Source organism: Adiantum capillus-veneris, chromosome 3 (genome assembly GCF_014529385.1).
Source record: "Adiantum capillus-veneris isolate H3 chromosome 3, ASM1452938v2, whole genome shotgun sequence".
NCBI classification, from domain to species: Eukaryota; Viridiplantae; Streptophyta; class Polypodiopsida; order Polypodiales; family Pteridaceae; genus Adiantum; species Adiantum capillus-veneris.
Genome location: NC_140933.1, coordinates 70,288,506 through 70,312,999, shown reverse-complemented (window position 1 = coordinate 70,312,999; position 24,494 = coordinate 70,288,506). Strand labels below are relative to the sequence as shown.

General features: G+C 45.7%; 1 protein-coding gene across 1 annotated transcript in view; it reads right to left on the bottom strand.

Annotated features, from left to right (window-relative positions):
- The window catches only part of LOC147461067 (putative serine/threonine-protein kinase At1g54610), a 34,513-nt gene extending 10,268 nt beyond the window's left edge, over nucleotides 1–24,245 (bottom strand). The window contains exons 1-3 of the mRNA XM_086508696.1: nucleotides 23,471–24,245; nucleotides 21,289–21,573; nucleotides 20,351–20,668 (exon numbers count right to left, since the gene is read on the bottom strand). Of these exons, the coding sequence (XP_086364822.1) occupies nucleotides 20,351–20,668; nucleotides 21,289–21,573; nucleotides 23,471–23,932 (1,065 nt within the window). The 5' untranslated portion in view covers nucleotides 23,933–24,245. The remainder of the gene's footprint in view (nucleotides 1–20,350; nucleotides 20,669–21,288; nucleotides 21,574–23,470) is intronic.
- Nucleotides 24,246–24,494: the final 249 nt, after the last annotated feature.

Below are 24,494 nucleotides of genomic sequence, written 5' to 3'. Positions count from 1 at the left end.
AGATAGAAGATCCTGACAAAGTGTGGCAAGAAGTACAAGGTTTGGTGCAAAAGGAAGGTGAGCCAGTAGATGCGTACATACGTAAGTTCTCATTGGCATGGGAGCGGATGTGCAAGGCCTTAGCACCACAGGTACCCCCGCCTAACATGATGAAGAAGGATAGGTTCTTGGCTGGTCTTTGGGAGAATATACGTTGGAGAGTGGAGCTAAAGAAGCCTAGGACATATGAAGATGCACTAGAGGTAGCAAGGAACAAAGAGTGGAAGTTGAGGAAAATGAGCCAGTTAGGGGTGGAGTCTTTGCCCATGAGGTCTGAATTTCAGCCTATAGAGTCTTTACAAGGTCGCATGTCAGGGGTTCATCATGAACCAGTGGTTCCTGTTACTACTCAGTTTATGCCAGCAGTGGTCACTACATCGGTGCAAGATGATGGGCTAAGGCAAGACATGAGGCAAGTGGTAGATTTGATGAAGAATCTCAACCTAAACATGCTAGGTCAAGTGGGAAATAATCGAGGTCGAGGGAGGTTTGCAAATCAGCCAGGAGGTGAAGAAAAACCTAGGAATGGTGTTGGACAAAGCAATGGTAGGTTTTGGAGGCAGATGCCCACATGTTATAATTGTGGAGAGTTGGGTCACATCAGCCCGCAATGTGATAAGCCACCAAGGATGGGGGGAGACATGTATCCATTGCCAAGACAGGTGCTAACTAGGTCAAATGATTATGGCATCGAAATTAAGGGAGACGAAAGAACCAGTGGACTGACCCAGGAGGAAAAGGGAAAGACGAAAGTGCTAAGTGTAGTCACCTTGGAGAAGGCATCAAAGCTAGAGGATACATTAGTGATGCCTATTGGGAAGAGGACCACACAGGATAAGGAAGGAAGAAGTGCCCCAGGTCCTAGTAAGAAGAAAGGAAAGAGCCATGAAGGCGAGGATGTCAAGGCCAAGAGGAAAAGAAGAGTTCGTCGAAAGTTTCATGTTTCAGATTTTCCACTAGGGGATGGGCAATTAAGCTATGACTTGAAGGAGGATCTGACGAGCAGGAAGGCAGATGTTACTTTTGGGCAGCTTATAGAGATGGTGCCTAAGCTAAAGCGACAGTGGAAGAGGATGGTTAACCCAATGAAGAAAGAGCCAGAGAGAGGTTCAGTAAAGGTGTTGGCAATGGATGAGCTACCATACATTTGTCCAATAGTAGATGTGTGGCATAAAAGGAAAAATTTGGGACAAGGTTATGTGGATGGTGGAGCCCAAATATGCGTCATAACACACTCATGCGTTGAGAAGATGGGTCTCACAGTGGCTGGGGTGTCAGGTTTTCGGATCAGATTGGCAAACCATCAAAAAGTAAAATGCTTGGGTGTTGTAAAGAGCTTAGAAGTGGAGGCATATGATGCAAACGCAGTGGTTGATTTTCATGTGATGCCAGCAAGGTTGGGAGCATATCCTATTATACTGGGCAGACCATGGTTACGTGCAGTGGGAGCTGTTCAAGATTGGCGACATGGTACGATTAGCCTCTATGGAAAGACAGGTACCAAGAAGCTTTATAATATGGACACAAGGAAACGATTAGAGGAGCTTTATGAAGATGAGGATGAGTCTAGTGATGAAGACTCTTCCACGGTGACAAATGAGGACAGTGATAGCACTACCAGCAGTGATGAGGATGCTGATGTTGCATTTCTTTTGATGAACAAAGAAATCCAGGAGTTTGGTTTAGTTGCATTTGCGAATGAGGTTGAAGATGAAAGTGAAGGGCCTTATGAAGTGATTGAAGGGCTGATGCAAACCAAAGTTGAGTTGTCAAAGAAGCAGGAATTGATGACACAAATGATCAATGGAGACCTCTCAGCTATGGAGAAGGATATATATTTGCACATGCTGGCTAGTTTTCCTGATTTATATATACCTAGATGAATCCAGGATATACCCAGATTCACCCTTGAAGGGAAGTGCAAGGTATAGACTCATGGTAGTCAGCTCCATCATGCATAGTATTGACTAAATACCACGACATCCCCACTAACGTCGTCAGTGCCCAATAGTGGGTGTAGAACTAGGTACAAACATATGCTTCCAAACACAACACACACCACACGCACACACACATGAGCATACATCAACACAAAGTTCAGCGTGCTGAGTTTCTGTCATGACTCCGGAGATCAAGGGCAGACTCAGCCATAATGAAGCCTAGCACTAAGAGAAGCGTTAAATTGGAAAAATTAGCACAAAAGAAAAGGTAGTTGATAGGGCATACGCACCACAAAAGATAGAAAGAATTAGCACAATATCAACTGGTCGTAACTCGGACGAAAACTTCACAATGTGAGGTCTGCATGTCCGCTATACGACTAAAAAATATACCTAGATGAATCCAGGATATACCCAGATTCACCCTTGAAGGAAAGTGCAAGGTATAGACTCATGGTAGTCACCCACGAGACAATATAACCATCAGCTCCATCATGCATAGTATTGACTAAATACCACGACATCCCCACTAACGTCGTCAGTGCCCAATAGTGGGTGTAGAACTAGGTACAAACATATGCTCCCAAACACAACACACACCACACGCACACACACATGAGCATACATCAACACAAAGTTCAGCGTGCTGAGTTTCTGTCATGACTCCGGAGATCAAGGGCAGACTCAACCATAATGAAGCCTAGCACTAAGAGAAGCGTTAAATTGGAAAAATTAGCACAAAAAAAAAGGTAGTTGATAGGGCATACGCACCACAAAAGATAGAAAGAATTAGCACAATATCAACTGGTCATTACTGATTTGTTCATTACTTCATATGAAGACATCTGTCACAAAGTGATGACGTGGCGGACAGCAGAAACCCTAATTTCTGCCAGAAACCCTAAAATTCCTGCAAACCCTAAAAACTGCCAAAAACCCTAATTCGCAGCAAACCCTAATTTCTGGAAACCCTAACTGCTGGCTGAAACCCTAATTTCTGGCGCCAGTGCCACGTGGCAGGGGTGTACGGATTTTCCGGAAATTGCGCCGCAATTTGCGCTGGCAGCTTTTGGGCGTTGCTTTTTTGCATAAAAGAGAGAGAACTTGCTTTTTTTAATAATAAAAAAAAAAGAGACTCTCTCTAAGAGAGAGAACTGATGCTTTTGATTTTTAAAGCTTTTGGGGCTCTGCTTTTGGGCATCCCTTGTAACCTTTAAATTAGTGGTGAGGGCCTCACTTCTCAGAGCATCTGGACGCAGAGTCTGAGAGTGAAACCCTAACCACTCTCTTGTACTTTGATGATTGATTAATACAAAAAGAAATACCGAAAGGGGCGCCAGTCTTTGGGGCCAATATCTCTAGGCACGGAACTCCGCCGGGCCAGTGCAAATCTATTGTGATCTGTGAATTGTTTTGAAGTGGTTATTTGGTGTTGTCGCGGTTGATTCTTGACTTGGAGTGTCCAAGTTTGTTACAGATCAGAGGGTTCAAGGGCGAAGAGATGCATATAGAGCTGAAAGAAGGTGCTAAGCCAGTGCGGCAAAGGCTAAGAAGGATGGGTCAAGAGCAAATGGAAGCCTTGCGAGAAGAGGTGGACAAGTTGTTGAAGGCAGGGTTCATAGTCCCTGTGGAGACCACAGAATGGGTGAGTCCAGTTGTAGTCAGTCCAAAGAAGGATGGGAAGTGGAGAATTTGTGTAGATTTTAAACCCTTAAAACGTAGCCACTAAGAAGAACCCATATCCTCTTCCATTCATCGATCAGATCTTGGATTCAGTGGCAGGTTATGAGAGGTACAGTGTGTGTGATGGTTTTTCAGGCTATTTTCAATTGAAGATTGCTCTTAAAGATCGCACAAAGACCACTTTTATTACGCCATGGGGCTGCTATTGCTACACAGTATTGCCATTTGGGTTGTCAAATGGACCTTCCTTCTATCAAGAGAGAGCAAATTGGGTGTTGGAACCATTCATTGGTAGTTGTGTTAAAGCTTTTATGGATGACTTCTGTGTTTATAGCAGTAGGGCTGAACACCATGAGAAGCTGCAGATGGTATTGGCTCGATATAATGAATGTGGAGGACAACTAAATCCAAAGAAATGTCATCTAGCACAGCCAAGGGTGAAGTTATTGGGCCATATGGTGTCAGAAAATGGCATTGAGGCTGATCCAGATAAGGTTAAGTCTATTATTCTTCTTCCATCACCTACGAGTACGAAGCAATTGGCAACTTTTATACACAAAGTGAAGTAATTGGCACGGTTTATTCCATTGTCTTCGCAGCTTCTTTATCCATTACAGCAAGTGGCAAAGCATGATCCATTGCAATGGGATGACAAGTGTGATGACAAGTGTGAAGAAGTGTTTCAAGAGGTGAAAGGGGTGTTAGGGGGGTTGTCAGCCATGCAGGCTCCTGATTGGGAGAAAGTGTTTTATGTAAATCCATCAGTAGGGGATGATACCATTGGAGCCATGCTATTGCAAAAGGGGAAGGGCAACCATTATATGAGGCCAGTGTATTGTGCAAGCCAAGTGAAGTTGGTAGCGGAGAGAAAGTTCTCGGAAGTAGAGCTAGTGATGGCCAGTGTAATATTTGCTTGTTAACGATTTCGTCATTACTTGCTACCACGGCCTTTTGTTTTCTTGACGAGTTATGCCTTTTTGCCACAGTTAATTAATTGTACTAACATGTCAAATGTGGTGAAGAAATGGGTAATTGAGTTGCAAGAGTTTGAGTTCTCTTTTCTAGTGGAAGACAGTACAAGGGCTACCCTAGCTGATTTGTTGACCTACAAGGAGAATCCCCTTATTGTTAAGGAGGAAATGGTGAGAAAGGTAGTTGAAGAAGTGCCACAGATCAGCAATGCACATGTGTTGTTCTTTGATGGCTCATACAGAAAGAGCCATGATGCCGCTTCAGGGGGTATAGCACTTTATGATCCAGAGGGGAAACTAGTATGCAAGAGAGGGTTCAAATTGGATGCTCATAGTAACAATGAGGCTGAATATGCTACTCTGGAAGCCGGATTACACATTTGTTTGAAGCATGGGATTCGAAGGTTGAGCATAAAAGGTGATGCCTTGTTAGTGGTGAAGCAAGTGTTGGGTGTGTGGAAGAGCAAGAACACCTCATTGAAGGAAATGTGCTTCAGAATTAAAGGCCTGTTAAAAAAGTTCGAAGCATGGAGCATCAGACACATTGAACGTGCTCTAAATGGAGAGGCACATGAAGCAGCTCAAGGCATGATTGGGGAGCTATTTGTGTTGAGGACCACTTTACCTCTTTATCATGGCCGGGAAAGTTTGGCTCAAGAAGAGGAGTTTTTGCTAGCAGGAATCATTCCAAAGGAGATTCAGAAGTCTAAGAAGTATGGCTTTGTGCGTAGAGCATACAGGTACAAATTGATTGGTGATGTCTTATACATGAAAGGGGCTGATCTCGTGTTGAGACGTGTACCTTGGCAGGAGGAGCTTTATAGAGTGTTGGAAGAGAATCATGAAGGCGCATGTGGTGGACATTTTGCTCTAAAGATCACCTTGCATAAGATTTTGCAAGAGGGGTATGTATGGCCTAGTTTGCACAAGGATGTTCACCATTGGTGTAGGTCTTGCAATAGGTGTCAAGCATTTGGGAAGAGAGTGTTGAAGCCAGAGCTACGAAAAACCATTCTGGCGTTTGATGTGTTTGAAAAGTGGGGGATTGATGTAATAGGCCCGTTACCTATCACAAGCAGGGGCAAAAGCTATATTTTGACAGCAGTGGACTATCTCTCTAGATGGGCAGAGGCTATAGCAGTAAAACAGATCACTGCAAAGGATGTGGCAAAATTTGTGTATGATGAAATATGTTGCAAGTTTGGGGTGCCATTAGAGCTACTTTCAGATAAGGGGCCTGGCTTTAGAGCTAAACTGCTAGATTTTTTATGTGCAAAGATGAAGATTAGGCACCAGTATACCACTCCTTATTACCCACAGTGTAATGGCTTAAATGAAAGATTCAATGGTGAGTTGGTACAGATTCTTTCGAAAGTGACAGAGCACCAAGGAAAGAATTGGGATTTGGAATTGCGTAGTGCATTATGGGCTTACCGTACTTCGGTGAAGACAGGTACAGGGTTTACTCCATTTCATTTGGTGTATGGAAAAGAAGCACTATTGCCTGTGGAAGTAGAGTTGCCTACGGTCAAGATGTTAGAGAAGTTGCTTGGGCCGCCTAGTGATGCATTCGAAGAGAGGCTCTTACAGCTACAAGAGGTTCAACTGGATAGGATGAGTGCATTGGAACATTATGGGCAGATGCAAGATAGGGCTTTGGCAAAGATAAATGAAAAGGTCAAAAGTAAGGGTATCAAGAAGCATGACTTGGTTTTGCGCTACAACAGTAAGCTGGACAACACCTTCTAAAAGAAGTTTCAAATTAAGTGGGAAGGCCCTTTCAAGGTAGTGGAGTGTTTTCCAAATGGCACATATCAGCTAGCTAACCTGGATGGTGTTCTAGATAAGTCAAGGGTAAATGGATTGCGTCTTAAATTGTATCATGCTAGATTGATGATGGTGGAGCAAGATGAGCTGTCTGTGGATCAAGCAGTGTTGGTGAGGGATGAGGAGACCTGTGATGCGGCGAGTCTCATATCTCTCTTTGCTGCTGCTGATCATGAATGATCTAGCAGGCTAGGGGATAGGCAAATTATGTCAGGAGTTTTTTGGAGCAAGGGATTGCGCATATGTACATATACATGCATGGTGCATCAAATAAAGAATTGCCCATTTTTCAGAGCCAGGTGGTTACGTAGGGCCCACATGTGTACAGGTAGGACAGGGTGTACATAGTGCATCGATTTTCACTATTACCAGTACCACTGTGTTTTTTCTACAATAAGGAGGAGTTGGTAGCGCGTAAAACTTCTCGAGGAAGCTATCCGCGGGCGACGACATGAGGTAAGCAGGTGCGTCAGATGGCATCGAGTGGCGTCAGGAGGTCAAACGGGGTCAATACTTGCACGCGGAGAACTATGGACACGACGTGGGTGTTTTCTTGTGATACTTATGCAAAAAGGTCATCATGAGGACCACTGTTTGGGGCCACTTCACGTGGTTGCGGGGTGCATTATTTGGAAAAACTGAGTACCAGGTGTGCGGATGATGCAAAAAGGTGACAACTATGCACTGCGAGGTCAGTTTTTGGCCTGTTCGGGGTCCGTTTGAGGTCATCTAAAAGGCCACGGGTGCCCAACTAATAAAGCTAAGTGTGGGAACTGAAAAAACTGAGAGAAGAGCAGAAAAAAACGTGGAGAAGAGAGGAGGAACAGCCGCAAGTGTGTTTTTTGCTGTTTTTGGAGCATTTTTTGGCCCTAAACTGCTCATCCAAGGTCGAATTTGAGCACTGTGACATTGTAGGGTGGGGTTTTTGGGTGTTCCGGACGCAATGGTGCTGTCCATTTTGCCAAATTCCTCACAGATTTTCTGCTGTTTTTCTGTGTAATCTTCTCCGGTGAGTGAAGCCTCTGCTTAACTTTGTGGTTGTATCTGGTGTATTTCCTCAATACTGTGTAAACTATTTTCCCCATTGGTGTTGGGCTGAGCTTCATTGAGTCTAAACAAAAGCAATTTGAGCTGAATTGAGAGTGTGTGTGTGAGTGTGTATGCGTGAGTGTTGAGTGGGCAAGTGGGAAATCTCTCTCTTCTCACTCCGTCTGTGTGTTTCCTGTCTCGGCCAGGCTGGTTGTGTAAGCCGAGTGGTGCCCCATAATGTGTGTGCATCATCCAAAGAGTGTGTGTCGGTTCATTATAGAGGCGTTGTGTGTGTTTCCATCCCGCTCACACCGTGTTACACAAGGGGCATGTCCTGTCCTCTGCTGGTACTCCGTTGTACCTCCCAGTCTCAATCCGCAACTGGTGAGAAGATGTGCATAACTGGCCAATAGCACATCGTATCCCATGAGACAAGTGGGTATCCATGTATCTGGGTCTCGCCACAAAACCATCTTTCGTAAGCTGGAGAAGGTGGTCTCTGTAGAAAGCCATCTTCGTGCCCAACTCCTGTGTTGGTTGTATCCATGTCTTGGTGTCCAGCTGGGTTAGGTCTTGGCGGATGAGCTTGGTGATCTCTGACTGTGTAAGAGTGAGAGATGGTGCATCCAGTGAGTAATGGAATGGTGGCAGCTTGTCTGTGCTGAACCCATGTGCCCGAAACCATGATGTCATCTGCCCATACCAGCATGTTGTATCTCCTTGTATGGCTAACTGTCGAGAGGATTCAAGTGCTATGCGAGCATATCTGTCTCTAGGAAGTTCCCATGTGCGGTTTATGAAGGAGACCGATCTGGTGAGCGCCTCCACCACAAGTGGGGGGGCCGCTAGCTCTGCTCGGATAATGGCACGTGGTACTGATGCCTTGGCTCTAATGAGCCGCGAGATCATAGAGACGAGAGGTTTCTCCATGTTCCCCCATCCGTCTGAGCGACCCGGCCTCCCGTGGTGATCCAGTGAAGGTCCCCATATCTCTGTTCCATAGAGCAGTGTTGAAGCCACCAAGGTGTCAAAGAGCCAGAGCTTCGTCCGGGGATCCTGAAACTGAACCTGCGAACACATCCTCTCCAATCTACCCAATGCTGCGTGGGCTCTAGTAAGTCTGGTCTCTGCTGCTCTTCTGAGTGAGAATGTAGGTCCACTAAAAACCACTCCAAGGTAAGTGTAAGCGTCTATGTACTCCACAGTCTCCTGGCCGTATATGAATGTAGGTGCTGACCTCCTGATCCACTGTGGGGTGGTGTTAAACACCATAACCTTCGTTTTACCCAGGTTGACAGACAAACCACTTTCGTGTGTAAACGTGTGCAAAGCATCCAATTGACGTTGCATTCCCTCTGGGGATTCGGAGATCAACACTATGTCATCAGCATATAACAAAAGTGGAATCCATGTCTCTGCCAACTGAGCACCTTTATCCCCATCGCTGTCAATGTAGTCAAAAACCTCATCCACATACATACTGAAAAGGGTAGGAGAGAGCGGGCAGCCCTGCTTCACCTCAATAGTGGAGTGAACCGGTGTAGAAAGTCCCTCCGGGGTGCGTACATGCCCTACTACTGATCTGTACAATGCCATGATTCCCCAAATGAGTTCTGTGGGTACTCCCATTTCCTGTAATCTGCGCATCAGTCTAGCTCTGGGTATCGTGTCGAAAGCTTTGCGGAAGTCCACAAAGCTACAATAAATCCGTCTCCTATGAGATCTGCCTTCCTCGATGATGGCCTTGAGTGTTAGGATATGGTCAAGAGTGGAGAAGCCTCTCCTGAATCCTGCCTGCCCAGTTGCACGTATTCCTTCCCTCTCTGCTCATCTACTCAGCTGTTGCTCAAGAATGGATGCATACAACCGTGCCAGTGTGTGCCCAATCATAGTAGTGCGATAATTCCTAGGCTCCATGGGGTCTCCTGATTTGAAGATAGGTACGATCGTAGATAGGCTCCAAGTGTCCGGTAGGCCCTCACACATGGCCCGGTTAGGTACTACGGACGCGTATGGGGGTTTGAGAGCGCCCGGTAACGGGAGTGTCCCCCTCCACTTCATCACGTGGAGGTAATCGGGGGAGTCCGCCACGCACGGGGACTCCATGACCCAGTTTCGGGGCCGTCGGCTCGTAGTCGGCGGGTCTCTTCGGCGAGCGTCGGCAAGGTGCCTCATGCGGACAGGTGATCTGTTTTGGACGTTCAAGTACTCCACACGGAGGTCTTGACTTCCTCTACAAGCTCATCTATGCACATTCACGAACGCGCGCCCGTGGCGCTCCTCGTTCGCAGACGAAGGCTGCAGCAGATTCGTAGTCGGTTCTTTTCGGCGAGCGTCGGTTTGGCGCTACGCGCGGACAGTATGTCCGATTTGGACGTTTAGGTACTCCATGCGGAGACCTCGACTTCCTCTTCGAGATCAGCCATGCACATTCATGAACGCGCGCCCGTGGCGCTCCTCGTTCTCAACCGACGGACTGCTGGCAGGTTCAGCCCACCCCGACCCGAGGCGGTCCGGGGCCCATTTCGGCAATTTTGCAAGATAGCTCGAAGTGGCCTAAGAGAGTTCCAGAGGGACCTCTTAGATACGCGCTCAAGGCCCGAATAGCTTCGTTTGCTTAACTTGAACATAAAGACGCTTCCGCACTCAACTAAACTTCAACTCCGCGCAGTGCCACCAAGGCTCCCGCGCGCGTCAAGCAAGACGTGATCTCGGGCCGTTTTCTGGACGAGCCACACACAGAGAGAGAGAGAGAGAGAGAGAGAGAGAGAGAGAGAGAGAGAGAGAGAGAGAGAGAGAGAGAGAGAGAGAGAGAGAGAGAGAGAGAGAGAGAGAGAGAGAGAAATGAAATGAAATGTTATATTAACGTCTTCAAAAGGCCATAATGACCTATGAGACCCGAAAGTTACAAAGTGGTGGATCTGATACAAAGTCAGAGTAACAAAATAGCCTAATAACAGTACAAAACAAAGATATCTACTATGGGGGCCTAAGTTGGTCGATGTGAGCCAAGCATAAGACTAAGCGGGAAAATTTGGGTGGCTTGTTGGGATGGCTGAATCACAAGAGAGAGAAATGAAATGAAATGATATATTAGAGAGAGAGAGAGAGAGAGAGAGAGAGAGAGAGAGAAATGAAATGAAATGATATATTAACGTCTACAAAAGGCCAAAATGACCTATGAGGCCAACTGATTACAATGATGAGTCTAGTACCAAGTCTGGATACAAACAAAGAAAACTACAAACAAAGAACTGATCTAGGAGTGCTACCGACTCCTATGGTATCATGCCACAATGGTACGGAATGGGGATAAGTGTCACCATGATATAATATGCAGTAGCATGAGGCTTATCCTGATCGACACTCTGGGTGTCGTGCTAGAATCCTATGGATCCTCTGTCGCAATCTCCGTCGGTGCTGCGTGGCTCCCCTCCTCAGTCGCGGTCGTCTCGATCTCCCCAACTCTATAGCTCGGTCAATGAGAGTACCGTTGGTGTGTGTATGGGTGGGAACCGAGCTCTGTGATGGTGGTGTCCCCTCTGGCTCTGTGGTACTCAGACTGAAGAAATATGAGATGCGTCTCTGGGGCTGTCTCTGTCTTTGCCCTCTCAATAGAGCGTCTCTATGTCTCTGTATCTCAAGTAGAAATAATCCGAGACATCTTTGATCCAGATATCTCATGACTCTATCTAACGAGTCAAAACCATCTCTGAATAAACAATGAAAGCGTCCCCGTATCTCATAGTAGACTGTGCAATGACATATGTAGTGAAACTCTGTCTCTGGCTCTGCATGGCATAACTGACATATCCTACTGTCTGCTGGTATGCCTCTGAATCTACCTGTCTCAATCCCAAGCTGGTGTGAACATGTGCGAATCTGGCCTATGGCACATCGTAACCCATGAGATAGATGTGTGTCCATGTAGCTGGGCCGTGTGACAAATCCGTCTGTCGTGAGTTGGAGAAGATGCTCTCTATAGAAAGCCCTATTCGTACCCAACTCCCGTGATGGCTCTATCCATGTCCTCTTGCTATCAAGCTGGATAAGATCCTGCCGAATGAGTCTAGTAGTCTCCATCCGTGTAAGAGCCAAAGATGGTGCATCAAGAGAATACTGGAAAGGGGGCAGCTTGTCCATGCTGAAACCATGCCTCTGAAACCATGAGCTCATCTGTGCATACCAACATGATGTATCTCCCTGTAATGCCAGCTGTCTGGATGACTCAAGAGCAAGCCTAGCATACCTGTCCCTGGTGGTGTCCCATAAGCTGTGTACAAATGATATTGATCTAGTGAGTGCCTCAACCTCCATAGGTGGGGCAGCCAGCTCCGCACGTATGATGTCATGTGGAATTGAGGCCTTGGCTCCAATCAACCTAGAAATCATAGATATCAAGGGTCTCTCCATATTACTCCATCCAGCACTGTCAACAGAAGGTCCCCAAACCTGAACCCCGTAGTGCATAACTGAAGCGACCAAAGTGTCGAAAAGCCAGAGCTTTGTTCGAGGTTGTTCGAGGTTCCTGGAACTGAACCTGCGAACAAATCCTCTCTAAACCGCCTAGGGCTGCATAGGCACGAGTCAATCTAGTGTCTGCTGCCACTTTCAGTGTGAACCTCGGTCCACTAAAGACCACCCCAAGATATGTGTATGCATCAGTGTACTCCATACTGTCTTGCCCATATGTGAATGTAGGTGTTGATCTCCTAACCCACTATGGCGTGGTATTAAATACCATGACCTTGGTTTTACCAAGGTTGACAGACAATCCACTATCCCCTGCAAAACTATGCAATGCGTCCAAATGTCTCTGCATACCCTCTGGTGATTCTGATATCAACACGATATCGTCAGCATACAATAAAAGAGGGATCCATGTCCCCGCAAGCTGAGCACCTCTATCTCTTCCTCTGTCAATATAATCAGAGACCTCATCAACATACATACCAAATAAAGTAGAGGACAATGGGCATCCCTGTTTCACTCTGATAGTGGAGTGAACTATGTCAGATATCCCCTCTGATGTGCGTACATGACCCATCACTGAGCTGTACAATGCCATAATCCCCCGTATCAGCTCTGTGGGTACCCCCAATTCCATAAGTCGACGCATCAATCTGGCCCTCGGTACTGTGTCAAAAGCTTTGTGGAAGTCCACAAAGCTGCAATATATCCGTCTACCATGTGCTCGACCCTCCTCAATGATAGCTCTGAGTGTAAAGACATGATCTAGTGTGGAGAAACCCCTCCTGAAACCAGCCTGCCAGGTGCCCGTATGCCCATAATCTCTACCCAACTGCTCAGCCTGTGCTCAAGGATGGATGCATACAACCGTGCCAATGTGTGTCCTACCATGATAGTACGGTAATTCCCTGGCACTGTGGGGTCTCCTGTCTTGAAGATAGATACAATAGTAGATAATCTCCAAGACTCAGGAAAGCTCTCACACATGACACGGTTGAATAACCGTGCAAGCATCTCTGCCAACAAATCCCCAGCATGTATAATGTGCTCTGCTACCAAACCCTCATGATCCTGTGCCCGTCTGGTCTTCATCCTGTCAATGGCCTCCTTTACCATCTCAGTGGTAAAGAAGGTGCTCGTTGCCGGACATGGCTGTGGTGGATCTGGTAGTGGTGGCTGTACAGGTACAGTGTATAAAGATGCTGCATACTGCCCCCATATCTCTGTAGAAGTAATCAATGGTGGGGGGGACTGCTCATGGAATAAACACCAAGCCTCTCCTGAATCTCTACTAAGGAAGAGCTGATATAAAACTTGCTCCATCTGGACCAAGAAAGCTCGCTTCTTCCGTCGCACTAGTCGTCGTGTAGCAATACGAGACTGTCTATAGGTGATCACTCCCAATGCAAGCTCCCGCTGTATCTGAGCTCTCCTCTGTCGACACTCCTCATCATACCAGCTGTTCTGAGGCATGTGCCCAGAACGACGTCTCTGACCAAGCTAAGTGTGTGGGTATGCCTCTGTCCATGCCCCATGCAATGTCACTATCAGCATAGATGTGATCTCCTCCACTATGTATATTGGCTCTGATGTGCATAAAATCCTACGTATCTCCTCTGCATAGACTCAGTCAGTCTCTGGTGTAAAAGTATAGTGTGGATGTCTACCACCCCGTGAGGCCTGAGATGTATTGTACTCAAAGGAGACTGATAATGTCAAAAGTGCATGATCTATTGCTATCCCAGCAGGCCTGGGCCCCACTGCGAAATCCTGAATGTGAGGATGTGTCAGAACATAGTCTACAGTACTGGACCCATGTCTGTGTGGAAAACAAGTAAAACCTGTAGACGATGGGAAAGTCGGTAAGCCATTCAGTATGGCTAAACTGTGAGTAGTCGTCATCTCCCTCAGGTATCTCACATACTCTGTATGCCCTCTGTCGTGTGAGCATCTCTCAAGCCCCATCTCCTCTGGCTCTAGCTCTCTGAGCATCTCCTCTGAGGTGTCATAGAAGACCGTCTGTGAGCTACCTGTACGGGCATTGAAATCCCCCAAAAGTATGATGTCTCCATCCCTGGAGAACTCCCAGATATCATCATCAAGTATAGAGTAAGGAGACTGTCCTCTAGGTGAAGCATATACTGAAGTGCTGGGAGGAAAATAGCATATGGCGATGTACAAGAAACGTCCAGTCTCTGCCCTCAGCCTCACCCACAAGTATCTGGCCTGATCATCTCTCCGAACTATGTGCAGTAGTGGTTGGAGCTCCTCTCTGAAAAGAACTGCTACACCTCCTGATCCTCTAGTCCCATGCGCAGATCTAGTGCCTGTCCGGCAAGCTGTCTCCCATCTGTATCCTAATATATGCGGCATCAATTGCCTAGAGCCTGATGAGTCTCTGAGTAGAAAACAATGTCTCTGTCTCTGAAGCTGTCCTCAAAGGCCCCCACATCAAGTCTATACAAACCATTACAGTTCCAAACCGCCATCCTGAGAGTGGTCCCATAGGTCTCGCACCGTCATGTAGAGCGGTGCTCTGTAATCACTACTCGTCCATTTCTATAGAAGACTAACTTTCCCTTCTCCCTTGCTGCTATAATCTCCGGCATGACCTCTCTCATATGTGCAAGTTATGAAGGCGTAAGATCATCTCCTAAAAAGATACATGTTTTCTTGAGGGTTGGCCTCTTCTTTAAAAAGTCTTTCTTTTCTTCCATGGAGGGAAAGCGCAAAATGAGAGCCCGTTCTTTTTAACTCTCCCCAGTACCTTCACTCTTCTTGCCCACTCTCCAAGCTTGTGTGTGCGAGGGCTTCTCCACCCATATCATTGACATGAGGCTCTTCACCTCTTGGTCCACCTTATCTGAATCTTTTAGGCCGGTCACTCTCACGTGTAGAGCGCGTACCCTTCTTCGTTGTTCCTCTTCTAGTGTCTTGTTGATGATGTCGGGTGTAGTCGGAATGTCCTTGCCCTTTCCCTTCTTGACAACTTCAATCCACTTTTCAGCCTCTTCCATCTTCTTTTGCGTTTTGGAGAGAACCTCCACCCATGAGGTCTTCTTTTCTCCTTCCTCCTTTATTTCTTTGACTTGTGCTCGTATACTATTTAGCTCATCTATCATTGATGGCTGAATTTCTCCATCTTCAAGGCGTCCTCCCTCTTTGGTTTCATCGAGTTCCTTCTGAAGGGCTGAGATGCTACCTTTTACAGCTTGAATTTCATCTCAGAACTCCTTGCGCTCTAGTTCCCTCGCCTGTTCCTCCCTCTTTTTCCATTCAAGAATTAAGTTTTTCTCTTTCTTCCACTCATCCATGTGAGCTATCCATTCTTTCAACTCCCTTTCAATGGCTGTCATCCTCTTGCTTGTGACCATGTAGTGCGCCGCCATCTTTCTTGCCTTATTTGTTTCACTTTCTAAGAGAGAGGAGAGACCACCCTACACGCACCGCATTATGCATACATGTGTTTCCACATTAAGCCTTCATGGCATACATTTTGCTTTCTACCCGTGTCAATTTTGCAATTTCTGTGAGTTCTGCAGTTTTCAAATTCCTTGTAAATTCCAGATGCTTGGTTGAATAATGATGCTGATGCTGGGTCCTGCGGGTGCCGCTGTTGCATGCGGGTACTACTGGACTGAATGATCAATGGCTGAATGGCTGCGTGCTGAATGTTGAAAGATGCTGCTTTCCCAACACGGGCTGATGCCTAAAACGCTGGGCTGAAGGTACTGCCTTGCTGGTGTAAGTACTGCTCCTGAGGCCAGAGTTATTGAAACTCAACGTTAGGGAGTACTGCTATCAACGCAGGAATCATGGAAAACTCTACAATGAGGGTATTGAGACTCCAGCGCAGGTAGAAGTGCAAACTCCCCAACGATGGGATGCTGGCTGCCCAACGCTGGCCAAGGAGTGGATGGCCATCAACTTTGGGCTTCTACGCTGGCTCGCTGAGAGAGAGAGGCTGCAAACCGAGCAGGGAATACACAAGGAATTCACCTGCGCGAACCCTAATTTCGGGCCTATTTTACCTGCGCAAACCCTAATTTCGGGCCTGTTTTACCTGCGCGAACCCTAATCTAGGGCCTGCTTGCTTTGTGAGAGAGAGAGAGAGAGAGAGAAATGAAATGAAATGTTATATTAACGTCTTCAAAAGGCCAAAATGACCTTGAGACTAGAGCCTTACAATGTGGTGGATCTGATACAAAGTCAGAGTAACAAAATGAAATGACAAAATGATAAAATATAAATATTATGAAATCCTAAGCTGGTAGGTGTGAACTAAGCAGCTAGCCGGGATAGCTAAATCACAAGTCACAAGAGATCCATCATTGGTCACTGGCGGATCTCATCAGTCTCCTCCAAGGTCAGCAATCTGACCGGGCATCGTGCATGTTGGGCCAAAGTGATCCGAATCCTCTAATGTAGCCTCCGTCGATGCTGTGTAGTCCTCCGCAGTCGTGGGCGTTTGGATCTCCCCAACTCAGTCGCTCAGTCGATCAGTGTGCCTCTGGTGTGAGGCAACAAGATCTGTTGTGGTAGTAGCTCCTCCGGGTGTCCAGTATCTGCTCTAGAGAAGTCTGTGATGTGTCTCTGAGATTGGCTGGCCTCTCCTCTCATCAGGCTCTCTCTGTGTCTGCGCAGTTCGAGCAGAAACAAACCCAAGCATCTCTGATCCTCGCACCTCATGAATTTGGAGAGTGGTCCAAAGCCCTCTCTAAACAAGCAATGGAAGCGGCCTCGTATCTCGTAGTAGAGGGAGCAGTGGCATGTGTAGTGTAACTCTGTCTCAGTCTCCATGTCACACAGGGGGCATGTCCAGGCCTCTGCTGGTACTCCGTTGTATCTCCCAGTCTCGATCCGCAGCTGGTGTGAAGATGTGTGTATCTGGCCAATAGCACACTGTATCCCATGAGACAAGTGGGTGTCCATGGATCTGGGCCTCGTCACAAAACCGTCCGCCGTAAGCTGGAGAAGATACTCTCTATAGAAAGCCATCTTCGTGCCCAGCTCTTGTGCTGGCTGTATCCGTGTCCTCCTGGTGTCTAGCAGAGTCAGGTCCTGGCAGATGAGCCTGGTGATCTCGGACTATGTAAGAGTCAGGGAGGGTGCATCCAGTGAGTACTGGAAGGGGGGGCAATCTGTCTATACTGAACCATGATGTCATCTACCCATACCAACATGCTGTATCTCTCTGCATGGCTAACTGTAGAGAGAGAGAGAGAGAGAGAAATGAAATGATATATTAACGTCTTCAAAAGGCCAAAATGACCTATGAAACCAAGCTGTTACAACATAGTGAATCTGATACCATGTCCGAAATCAAAAAGAACTGAAACAAAATACAACTACTACAAATTGGGACTGTATAGATGTGCCAGCTAATACAAGGTGCCCAGTACATTGTGTAGTCCAATGAGAGAAGGGGGGGGGAAAGATAGATATGGTAGAGATCCATCCTCGTCCGCACTATGGCCGTCGAGAAAGTATGGCTCGAATCCTCTGCTGTAGTCTCCGTCTATACTGTGTAGCTCCTCTCCTCAATCGCGGTCTTCTAGATCTCCCTACCTCCAATGCACGGTCTATGAGAATGCCAGTAGTGGTAGTATGGGTGCGGGCAAAGCTCTGCAATGGTGGTTGCTCCTCTGGCTGCTCCTCTGGGTGCCCAATATCTAGTGTAAAGAAATATGTAATCTGTCTCTCGGACTGTCTCTCTCCGGCTCTCCTCAGTAAAGTGTCTCTATGCTTGTGTAACTCAAGTAGATACAGTCCATGCCATCTTTGAGAGAGAGAGAGAGAGAGAGAGAGAGAGAGAGAGAGAGGGAAATGAAATGAAATGTTATATTAACGTCTTCAAAAGGCCAAAATGACCTATGAGACCAATCTGTTACAAAACGATGAATCTATGAGGGAAGAGGAGACGCGCACGCGCGCGAGAGAGAGAGAGAGAGAGAGAGAGAGAGAGAGAGAGAGAGAGAGAGAGAGAGATGAAATGTTATATTAACGTCTTCAAAAGGCCAAAATGACCTATGAGACCAAAAAGTTACAACGCGGTGAATCTAATACAATGAGTACCAAAAATAAAAAGAAAAGGTATTGGAATGGAGGATATGAGCGGGAAAGGGGGGGGGGGGGGGGGGGGGGGGGGGGGTGTGAATGAGGGCTAATGTAACACAATGTGGGAATGTGTGTGGTACAAGATAAGCAGGGTGTACAATCCTCAAAAGAGCTATAGAGACCCATCATCGGTCGCTGGCCGATCTTATCAATCTCCTCTATGGCCAGTAGTATGACCGGGCGGCGTGCATGTCGGGCCAAAGTGGCCCATTACCCGAATCTTCAAATGCAGTCTCCGACGGTGTTGTGTAGTCCTCCGCAGTCGTGGGCGTCTGGATCTCCCAAGCTCGGTTTCTCGATCGATTAGCGTGCCTCTGGCATAAGGAGAACGTGAGCTCTGTTGTGGTAGTTGCACCTTCGGCTGCCCAGTGTCCGCTCTAAAGAAGTCTGTGATCCGTCTCTGAGAGCTAGCCTCTCCTCTCATCAGGCTCTCTTTGTGTCTGTGCAGCTCGAGCAAAAACAGTCCCAAACATCTTTGATCCTCATACCCCATGACTCTAGAGAATGGTCCAAAGCCCTCTCTCAACAGGCAGTAAAAGCACCCTCGTATCTCATAGTAAAATGGGCCAAGGTGGAAGGGTACGTAGTGTACGACATGTTTTAGGTACATACGGAACATACTATCGTACTCATCCCCCTTTCATGTAGATAATAGGTACGTACCATTTGTAAAAAACCCATATTTATTGAAAAACCCATAGACTCAAACAAATTTATATTACAATGCTGAAAATGAACATATTGGACATAAAACTCAAATGACTCAAGCCTCAATGATAAATCATAAAACCAAGTTCAACTACAAGCATAATGTCTATGGCATCAGCCACAAGCCGGCACTGTATATGGCCTAATGCTTGTATGCCCTCTCTCTCTGCCCAGCTACTCAGCTCCTGCTCAAGAATAGATGCGCACAGCCTAGCCAATGTGTAACCAACCATGATTGTGAGATAATTCCCAGGAATCATGGATCTACAGACTTGAAGATAGGCACAATCGTGGACATACTCGAAGTCTCAGGAAAACCCTCATACATGGCTCGATTAAACATCATAGTGAGAAGCTCTGCAAGCATATCTCTGGCATGGATGAAATGCTCTGCTACCAGACCATCATGATCATGTGCTCTCCCTGTCTTCATCTTGTCAATGGCTTTCCTTACCCTCTCGGCAGTAAAGAAAGTACATGTCTCTAAGCATGTCTCTGATGGGTCCGGCAAAGGTGGCTGCCTTGATGCTGTGTAGAGAGATGTGGCATATTCCCCCCATGTCTCTGTGGAGGTGATGGGTGGTGGTAGTGAATGCTCTTGAAATAGCCTCCATCCCTTGCCTGAGTCCTGACTCATAAATAGCAGATACAGATCCCGCTCTAATTGAGATATAAAAGCCCTCTTCTTTCGTCGCACTACGCAATGAAAGAAGAGACCCATGCCTCCCTGCCTGAGATGCGCCATATCTCCATGCTCTCCCTGTTCTTCTCCCCTAAGCTCTAATACCAATGTGAGACTCTAGGGGCTAGCACATGCAACTCTCCACCCTTGTCCTCCTAAATATAGGCGCTCCTGTACCGCAAGTATCCTCGCCCTTGGCCCTAGCCCGTCTTACCCTAGGCCTGACAAAGGGGAGAGGAGAAACGAGGGGGAGAGTTTGGGGGTGGAACCACACTTCCAAGGAGATGTTTGGGTTCCTTATCGCTTATATGTATAAAGGAGATAAGTGAGTTAGCTAGTGTAGGGTTAGTCATCGATGGGGACCAGCCACTGGCTCTCTAACCCAACAATAGCAACAGCAGGTTTTAAGTTGCATAAGAATGCAGTACTACTTCAGAAGAGTGAAGGATGAAGTCCACACTTTTCCCACATAAAGCATCACTTCATGATCCTGTGGCTCTCACAAAGGTGATTATCACCTTTGAATACTAAAAAGTGACCTTCATAGATGACTAGGCAAAAAATTTCAGTTTTGAAAGTCACCGTAGACACCAAGATGTGTTTCTTTTTTTAGGAGATGAACTTCGCTCAAAATTATAAGAAATACAATAGTTGTGCTACATGTGTCGGTTTTCATTTTGCAAAGTTTCAAGACTGAAAGTCAAAGTCTGCCACCTCAACACTGCTTCAAATATTTTTTCCTTGTTGCCCTATCTCCAGGCAATCCTCCAAACATTTTTGGTTGTGGAGCATTTGTTTATTGTCTTTATCTTGCAGAATGCATTGTTGCAAACTAAATCGACGGGTTTTAAAAATCCATGATTTTCTTTCTACTTGAAAGATACCTCTGTTCTTCCGGGCATTATAGGCTGGCCAGCAAAAAGTTCTGCCAGTATACAACCAGCACTCCATATGTCAATAGCGGCACCATATACTGTTGCACCCAGTAGAAGTTCCGGAGGGCGATACCATAGAGTCACCACCCGACTTGTCATTGCCTGAGTTTGATCAGGATCAAAGAATGATGCTAATCCAAAATCTGCTATCTTCAAGTTCCCTTTATCATCCAGCAATAAATTTGAACCCTTGATATCACGATGCAAGACACGACTCTTGTGACAATGATCAAGGCCCAGCAACAACTGTTTGAAGAAACATTTGATCTGTGGACAAACATGAGTACTCAGCTCAATGCACACTTATCAATTAAGTAAAATGATTAGAACCATTAAAATCTACATTGATCCCCTAGTCCTGTCAAATGCAAAAATGCTACGAAAGGCATCACCTGAAACTTATCACATTTGCCAGTAATATTAGCCCCAGATACTCATATGCAGTACTTGCCTGTTCCAACATTAATTGAACCATTTAATTTGCAGGGCCACCCCTCACACCACCCCCCCCTCCCCCCAACCAAAAGAATAAAAAAGAATTTCCTGCTACTCGACAATTTTTACCAGTACTTGAATGGATTTTCTGCCCTACCTCTTCAGCTAAATGCACTTGCTTCGTTAGTAACTCTAAACAGAGTTCATTACATTGTAAAGAGAAATCGCATTCTCTTGTTAAGCACAAACCTTTGTCATTGTCTACCTTGGAGAGCATAAAGCCTTGCCTTAACCTGATGAATAATATCTAGTAAGGTGTGTCACCTTCACCGACCTCTATGAGCTACTCCTAGTGCTCCTTTGAGTATTTATGTATTCAAACGACCGAAATGGTTGGTCAACAGGAACATCTTGTAAAGACAAGACATAAAAATACAGAGAATGTACGTTACCTGTGCTTCAGTGAAAGGAGTTTCTTGACAAGAAACAAGCCCAGTGAGGTCATGGTCCATATACTCAAACACAAGGTAGAGGCTGCACGACATCCTTGATGTAACTAGTCCCTCTAGTTTGATGATGTTTGGGTGGTCAAGCCGCCTCAAAATCTTGATTTCTCTTAGCATAAAGCGCACACTTTCTGGCTCCAGATTATCAAACTTTACTTTTTTCATAGCTACAACCTTCCCACTATCCAAATCGCGGGCTTTATAGACATTACTGTAAGTTCCTTGTCCAACCTGAAAAGAGACAAGCAATGGTCAAATAGGACTGTCAACAAGCAAAAGACAATCTGCAACACGTAAATTTAGAATGAATACAGCCATCCTGCCCCATCATTATAGCTGCCTCTGTCCTGTGACTTGTGTACAAACCAAACCCTCTAGACCAATAATGCTCAAGAAGAACACAAGGTAAATATTTCATACTTGTCCTCAAGCCACATGAAGACTTCCTTGTTTGGCCACCCTAATTCGTTGTACATGAAATGGACGAACTCTTGCTAAGTGCCTACTACATTTAACATTTCACCTTCAATTCGCATGAGATATAGTGAGTTAGCAGGGGATGGATCATGGGAAAAAAGTCACAAGGTGGAAAGTTCCAAATTTGGGGAAGGGCTTGAGCCAGATTCTATCCATAAAATGGTCTACGGTCATGCTACTGGTGTGATTGAACGGTGAACTGGTGTGTTTGTAAATGCGTTTGTGGTATCTATCAATATGCCAGTATGTGGAAATAAGCTATAGAGTAGAGGCCCTTAAGGGACCCTTTGAGATGTTCTGTCTAATATTTTTTAATTGACCCCAAGGATCTATCAAGCCCTTTGCTCACCCTCCAAAATGATGCTTGAAAGGTAAAGGAATCCAAGAGAGTTCCTCAATCTTCTCATAGTTTTGTAATTCTCTAAAATAGTAAGCACGTCCAATTCTTTTTGTGAGCTTGGTTATAGAGATAGATCCATGGCAAGTATAGAGATCATCCTAGTGTGTTGCATAAGCCACAGCACGGGGAGCAAAAGGAGAAGCCGAGTAGAGCTGAGAGAGGAGACCCAAATCTGAGCGCAGCCACATTGAAATCACAATAACCAAGCTTTGTGAGCTTGGTTATAGAGATAGATCCATGGAAAGCATAGAGATCATCCTAGTGTGACAAATTGCTCATGTGGCATAAGCCACAGCACGGGGAGCAGAAGGAGAAGCCGAGCAGAGCTGAGAGAGGAGACCCAAATCCGAGCACAGCCACATGGAAATCACACTGTGAATTATAATTGATTAGTAGTCATATCCTCCCATGCAAAAATTCCAACCTTCTATATTGGGCAATATGGTTGTCCTTGTGAGCTCCACAAATGTATGTCACGGTAACAAAGGATTATGCCACGATTTGTACCAACAAGTACTTGAAGCAATTCTGCAACATGGTAAACACTCCGGATTAACTTGGATCGGCTCATGGACATATCTACTCATCTCTTGTTCCATGTACGTAGCAGTATTAGGCCAAGGCAAAGAAGTCGAAGCATTGTCTAGAGTTTTCTCCCGTTGAGAGTCATTTGAAATCACATAAAGATCTTTTTCCAACTTTGTTACTAAGGATATTGATGAGGATAGCAAAGTGGGGTGAGTATCATGTCACAGGCATCAAGACAGACCTTAATAACATTGGCCCTTGCTTGGTGTAACTGGTTAACGAGTAAGGGACTCTCATAATATGAAAAGAAAGAGCTCATTGTGAGTTATAACTTATGTGATCACCACAAAGCAACAATTGGACAGTGATTTCTTGGCAACTCCACTTGAATACTTGTTTAAATGGTGCAAGAGCTCCAACGGATTTTTATGTGCTTTCAAGTAGAAGGGCACGTTTTCATACCAAGGTGATCCCCAAAGAATGAGAACTAATATTACTTCCCACTTGTAAAACCAGTATGGGGCCGAGGAAAGTGACAAATCACATTGCAGGCTGACAATTCCACTAGAGGTAAATTTTCACCAGTATTGGCGTATTCTTTTCTTGGATTCCACATTTCGTGGCTCTTACTAAGACACACTAACCACTTAGCATATACCATTATAGAATACCAAGACATGTTTTAGAGCATCAGGTTTTACCAAGTTTCATCAAAGATCTTACTTTGCTTAGTTTCTCGAATGCATCGGCTCTGCGTGGAATCCATCCAACCAAGGCATCTCCTGCAATTCTTGCAAGCCAGGGAGGCCACCCAGCAGCCACTTGCTCACCTTCTAAGTGTTTCGGTACATTGCCTGGTCTCATGTTGGGGTGTGCATGTAGCATGTACCTATCATTAGCTGGTACCTTCTTTGGCGGTGAATTTGAGTGAGACTGTGAGCCACTGGCAGGAACACCTTGAACGATAGCCTGCTTGTCCTCTACTAACTTTTTTCCATTGCTTTCCTTGCCAACAGCTTGTGCTTCTTTGACCGTATTTGTCAAATCCAAGAACTTGTAAGGTGCACTTGTCCCTCCATTTGACACCATCGATGAATTAGAATCTTGTTCCCTACCCTCGTGAGTGTCGCGGATGATGGGTCGTACATAGATGCAACCCATAAGAAATCCCTTGAAGCGCAACATCGGCACGCAAAATGCATGAAAAGAGGAGTTTCACGAGTTTGCAAGCACTTCTGTTTCCTGAATTTTCAAGGGCATGCAACAGCATTGCTTCAGTGTTTAAGACTTCTAGAATGCATCCTCGAGCTAATGCAAGCACACACGAATGATGGAGGGTGGATAATCTGGAGAAGAAGAGTTGCGTAAGCTCCTCCGCCATGGCCAGCTCCACGACAACGCTGAAGCCGGCTGTGTCTGTGCTTGAAAAGAACATTCTTTTGCATCTCGAATTAAAAAATCAAGCGGCCTGCTCATATAGAACATTCTTTTGAATCTTTAATTAAAATGAAAATGGCTAGTATTTGGATAAGATGGCTTTGTCTTTTGGGCGAATGCAATGCAACAAGATGAATAGATGCATACAATTGAAGAAGTGAAGGTGTACTTTAAAAAGGCTTGTCACGTGGTACAAAAAACTATGTTATGGAATATTTTGACAAATAAGAAGTTATTGTTTCAATTGTAAATTTGTTTATATTTGTGGTAATGTTTGTCTTTTGTTTTGGTGATCCAAATGTGATCTAAA